The 6,000-nt window shown below is 42.2% G+C and overlaps 1 protein-coding gene across 1 annotated transcript in view; it reads left to right on the plus strand.

The window, feature by feature from the left end:
- The window catches only part of LOXHD1 (lipoxygenase homology PLAT domains 1), a 139,812-nt gene that overhangs the window by 114,667 nt on the left and 19,145 nt on the right, over positions 1-6,000 (plus strand). Inside the window, exon 36 of the mRNA XM_085322174.1 lies at positions 2,261-2,438. Within this exon, the coding sequence (XP_085178300.1) occupies positions 2,261-2,438 (178 nt within the window). The remainder of the gene's footprint in view (positions 1-2,260; positions 2,439-6,000) is intronic.

Below are 6,000 nucleotides of genomic sequence, written 5' to 3' on the forward strand. Positions count from 1 at the left end.
TGTGCGAGGTCTGGTCTCGCTGCCTGCAAGAACACTCCAGCTGGAAACTCTAATCTGCTTCTATCCCCTGCTGTTTTCATGTCATTTTCCTGTAAGCTTTTCTCAGGACATTTTACTACTAACAACATTGCTGTCGTGCCTGAGCAGGACAGAAAAGCAGAGTTGGTTGAATCTTCTTCACCAAAGAGTTTATGTACTGGTAGAAAAAAAGGCACTTTCAGTTAACCTGAGATTATTAATGATTTGCAAATTTTAGCCTCCCAGAAGTTTCTATATTGGACTCTTAGCTAACAGGATGTAGGCATCTTTCACACATCCCTGAGAATGAAAAGACTTCCTTCTGTTGTATACTTTGGCAGAGAGGGCACCAGCCAGGGGTGGTGAAGATCTGAACTCTGCTTGGTTCAAAGCAGGGATTCAATTCAGCCTCCTTGAATCACAAAGCTGTTCTCTAAGCACAAAATAGTAGTGTCACTGTCTGAGAATAGGCAGTTTTGTAGAAAAATGGGACAGCTTTAACAATCCACAATGTCCTGTACCTCTGGGAGGAAGATGCTGTGTTACGGATCCCTGCTTAGCATCAGTCAGAGAGAAAAATCTTGGATAAATGTTCTACCCACAAAATTGTACAATGCACAAATAGTGCTGCTACTGCTTCAGCAGTGGTGTAGCCATTGCCCTCTTTTAAGTAATTTTTATAACCTTGAGTAATGTTCTTCTTTTGAACTGCTAAAGGTTCCAGTGATGTTTGACGGGGGTCAACAGAAGACCATGGGCTGGGACACATGCAGTTTGTGGACAGAATTTGAGCATACTTTTTTTCAGGATAAGTTTCCTGAGTTTCCCAGGGTGACACATGGTGGTGCAGTGAAAGGTCGCTAAGACAGCCAAGTGGTGGAGCATACRACTGACTAGGAAAGACTAAGGTAACTGGGGGTTTTAAGCCTGGAGAAGAGAAGGCTAAGAGGGAATCAAATAGCAATCTTYGTCTACCCAAAGGGAGGTTACAGAGAGGACTGATCAAGCCTCTTCTCAGAGGTGAACAGTGAAAGGGCAATGGACAAAAGTTGCCACAAGGCAAATCCTGATGGGACATAAGGAAAAAAAACTCTTCACAATGAGAGTGGTCAGAGGCCCGGAGCRCTGAGATGATAGCTGTCCATGAAGCTTTCCAAAACTCAGTTGTACAAGACCCTGCAGTTAGCCCTGCTTGGAGCAGGAGGTTGGACTAAAGTCCCTTTCAACCTAACGTTTTCTACGATTACATGATTCTTTTCTCCCCAATATCATGTAAACTTCTCTGACACAKGTCTGGGCTTATGTCCACACGGCCTTTGCAGAAATATGTGTAGCAAGTCATTGTTTCTTGACACACTGCTTCACTTACRTATGGCCTCTGCTTCTGTCAGACAGTAACAGAAATGGTAATTTGCAGCCCTGTCTCCTCCCATCTTCCCATTTCCCCCAGTTTAATGACAATTTACTGCCAGATTTTTGTTGCAGGCTTCCTCCTAGTAGACTGAAGTTCCATCAAGGATACTGATCAGGACACAAAAAGGAGAATATTTTTTTAGATGTTCACTGGACTAGCTTTCTAGCTTGTTCTAAACAGGTTCCTATTCTGTTCTTACCACCTATCACTATAGCATCTGAGCTCCTTCCAGTAACACATTAGGCAGTGTGACTAATATCTGTTGCATATTGTTTGTTCTATCACTCTTTCCCAGAGGGAAAAGTGTGTGAAGTTCTGTTGGCCTAATTTTTGCCTGTGCCTATTTTTTTTTTAAAAAAAAACTTGTTTGGGGTTGTTTTGCATAGCTATATAATGATTGCTGTGTGTTTGCACAAAAGAGGCAGATGAAAGAACAGTGCTGTGTACTTCAAGGGAAGGCAATGAGGTTTTTAATAACTATCTATTCCTTCTTTGAAGTTAATTCCAAACCAGCTTCCAGGAAAGACCTGACCCTCACAGAGGTGAATTTTGTCCATAACATATGTCAGAAGAGCAAAATTCTTCTTGTGCTTTACCCCAGGSAAGAAAAGGTGTAATATTATGAAGACCATTTCTCAGGACAAGCAAAGTATTGTCCGTTCGAAAATGCTCAGTTTACCCTAGAAGAGCTTGGTACAGTTTTTCGGACTATGACAAGGCTTTGCGGAGAATGACTCACGGCCTGTCTCCAGCCAGACTGTGTGCTTCATATGTGCCCTCATTCAAATGGTAGCTGAATTTTTTTCCCCTTGTTTTGACTCTCCACAGATTGTCTTGAAGAATCTGACTAATCAAGAAGTGGCTACATTTACATATGGTGAATGGCTGTCAAAGCAGAAAAATGCCACGGGAAGTCTTGTGTGTGAAATGCCAGCCATGATAAATGACGAGCAGATGATGGAAGACACAACATACACTATTCAGGTTAAAACCAGTGATGTTGGAGGTAGGTGTATGGTGGATCTTTTAAATCTTTTCCRGCGTGGAGTTCCTTTCCTTAGCAATGAAAAACATCTCAYGCCTAATTTGAAATTATGCCAAAAAGCATGATTTAGCCCTACTATTTTGAAACATTGCCATTTTGGCTATTCGTCATGAGAGTGCTACTCTGTGGGATCCATCCTCATCCATCCTCATCTGATCAGGGGACAYGAAATGTTTAGACACCTGGCCTAGATTTGGCTGATAACTGCTTCCTTGGAGAAACCCTAATCAGAAGCTATTRCCAGAACATGTTGCTGCTGTCAGGAGCCCCCTTTTTCTTTCTGACCTGATCTGTGACTACATAGGGTGKAAGACTAGGCTCTGATCAAAGCTGGTGGGTTCTAGGTTTTTGGTCTGCACTCTCTGCCTCAGCCAAAGAAAACAGCAGTTTTTCACCCTCTTTTTTGAAGTGTTTTGAGGCCATTTATCTCATGAAAAAGCATCCCATAAGTACACACCAGACAGAAGAGATGAAACAGAGTTAAAAGAAAGCTATAGAGCTTCAAGAGCCAAGAAATGGGATTTCTGTGTCATTTCTTGGGATCACTGCCTCTTTTCATAGGAACTTCTGTCAGGCTGCTGCATGAAGCCTACAACCRTTATGCACAACTGCCACATGCCAAACTGGTGCAAGCTGCACAAGATCGTGAAGATACCTTCTTTGAAAGGTTGAGCCTCAGAGGGAGTTCTGCCACAGCAGTGTGCATGTCCCCTTCCGATCTTTACCTCTCTTTCTTAATTTACCAGTGGTAATTCTTGCAGCTTGTGAGGTTTGAGCTAAGAATATCAAATTTCCCTGGCAAAGTATCTTAGGGACACCTCACTACTTTTTATCTGCTCTGCCCGCTGCTTTTCTGAAAAAAGCATGTTGTGGAATACTGAAAACAAAAGAGAGAAAAGAAGGGTTGTTTACATATCTGGCAATCTGTCTCATACAATGGTAGATCTTTTGGAGACCTTTTTGTGAAATTCAGCCCTAACTCAAAGRTGAGGAAATAGAAACGAGAGGAGAATAGAAGATGACAGCAACAGCAGACAGATATCCCCTTCCATTGAATGAAGGATGACGGGTATTAGTGAAGAAGCATTTTATTTCATTATGAGCCACGACAACCAGTAAGAAAGAACAGATTACAGAGAGGTTTCAGAGAATCTGGTTATGATTAGATCATGTGGCACCCTGACATAATGCTGCACTTCTTCCAGTTTATCTAAAAGAGGAYACAAGTCATGACCCATCTCCCCTCTTTGATCACTATATATTCCATGATTACTCCAGGTTGGAGCACTTCAGTAAAAAAAAAAAAAAAAGGCCTTTTATCCTTGACAGTTATCTTAAACATATTGTATCATCTCCTGTCACACTGATACTGTCTAGGGATAGCAATATTCCACTGTGAATAGTCAGATGTGTTTATTTCTATGTATAAAGTTTTTCTCTGCAATAGCTTTCAACTTTCCAGTGCATCAGAGGCACTGAAAAGAAAGAAAATGTAGAGTAGGATTCATCTCACYTGTCTGTCACTCTCTAAAAAAATTGTACATCTGGTCTAAACTCTTTCTAGTCCGGGCTCTTCTAATCAATTCATCCAAGAAAGGAGTCTTAATCTGGGCTGGATCATCCTCTAGAGGGTCTTTCCTCCCCTCTCCCCCTTCATCCAAGCCTGGCAGAGCTAGGACAATTAACTTAAATTGGATGATTAAAGTTAGGGAAAGAGAATCCCAACAAAACTGATCTACAGTAAATTAGAAAGCAGTAGTCATTCACTTAAGAATAGTTTTATTTTACTTTTCCTCAAAAAAGCTTTGAATTACAACTTGGCTTTCCAGAAGTCATCCAGTCTAGATGACCGCATAACATAGAGAGGTTGTATCAGAAAAAGCAAATTCTCCTGAAAACAGACTGATTCCACTCTTTCAAGGGTAAAATCTAGAGGCCACCAGAAGAATCTCAGATGCCAGCTCTCAGAATACACTGGATAAGGGGAGAAGAGAGTTTCATAAGACAGATAGGAAATCTTTGGTTAAAACCAAGTTTTGGATTTATTTTAGCCCTTAAAAAAAAAAAAAAAGCACAAACTTACTTTCTTCAAAGTGTGACTCACAGAGCTACAACYGAACCAGAGTACATGATGGCTCTTTCTGTGGCACAAAAGCATCCTCATCTTTTAATTTTGATTCACACAGCCTTTTTGTATTCTATATGCAGGCATCATATACATGACAATACAATAAAGATTGAGAAAGAATAAATACTGCTTTCTCATTTTCTAAGCATTAACGAAGCAGGAGGTTTTTATCTCTCTGGTGATAGGATTAATTAGTATGTTGTCAGCTCAGCTACAGCCTACAAATTACATAATTTAAGACAGCCAGTGTCAGTGCCTAGTGGTCTATCCAAGTTTCTGTTAAGTCAAAAGAAGGACGTTCTTTGGCCTCTGAGGGCTGTGATTCAAACCCGTAGTGTGGCTAGAAATGATGCAGCTGCTCAGTAAGAATTGTAAAATCTTAAGACATTTTAATTGGAAGGGACTTCTGGAGGTTATTTCACCCATCTTATTTCTCAAAGGGCAATTGCTAGCACTAGGTGAGATTGGGCATGGTTTTGCCCAGCCAAGACTTGGACACCTTCAGGGATGATGGTGCCACCTCTTCTCTGGGCACCTGTTCCATGGCTTCACCATTTTCCTAGGAAATTTTTTTCCTGATGCCCGATCTGAGCTTCCCTAATTGCAATTTGTGGCTGTGGCTCTTATTGTATGGTCCAGCACCTCCCCCACATGTGACTTTGGCGTGGTTATTGCTCCCATTGCTCAGCTGCTAGTCTCCCCCTTGCCTGTCTGCCCCAGCCCAGCTCCCTTGACATCTTCGTGTGGCTGCATGCCACAGCCCCTGCCCATCTTAACAGGTGTCTTCTGGGCCCTTCCCAGTATCTCCACATCCCCCCTGACCCAGGGGCCCAGACCGGTGCAATGGTCTGTGTGTGACCTCCTCAGCAAAGGGAGTAACATCTTCCATTCAGCTGCTGGCAGCGCTCTTCCTAATGTAGTCCAATACATGGTCTGCACCGATCACAGCAAGAGCTCGYCTTTAGCTCAGATTCAACCTAAATGTGAATGTTACTGATATAACTCGTGGGTCCTGCCCAGATGCAGAGGTTCTAGCCCAGGTGCAGGGCTTTGCACTTCTCCTTGTTGAAATTCATGAGTTCTCAAGTTCATTATGAGCCAAATCCTCAAGTTTCTCAAGGTCCAGCTGTGCTGAAACGCTGCTATTYGTTGTGCCTGTCACTGCCCCAAATTTAGTACCATCTGCAAATTTGCTTAGCCTGTACTTTCTGTCGTCATTTAGGCTGTCAATGAAGATGTCCGACAGTATGAACCTCCGAACTCACCCCACTGAGATTGCCCTCATTGCTAACCAGGGCTTGTGCAATAACAGTGCCTTCAGTCCTTCATTTGTCAAATTTGTTACAGTTCCAAAATGTGCTTGACAGTTTCCTGGAATTAAAAAAAAAAAAAAAA

This window comes from Rhea americana, unplaced genomic scaffold, assembly GCF_003343005.1.
Source record: "Rhea americana isolate MKP2758 unplaced genomic scaffold, rheAme1 scaffold_75, whole genome shotgun sequence".
NCBI classification, from domain to species: domain Eukaryota; kingdom Metazoa; phylum Chordata; class Aves; order Rheiformes; family Rheidae; genus Rhea; species Rhea americana.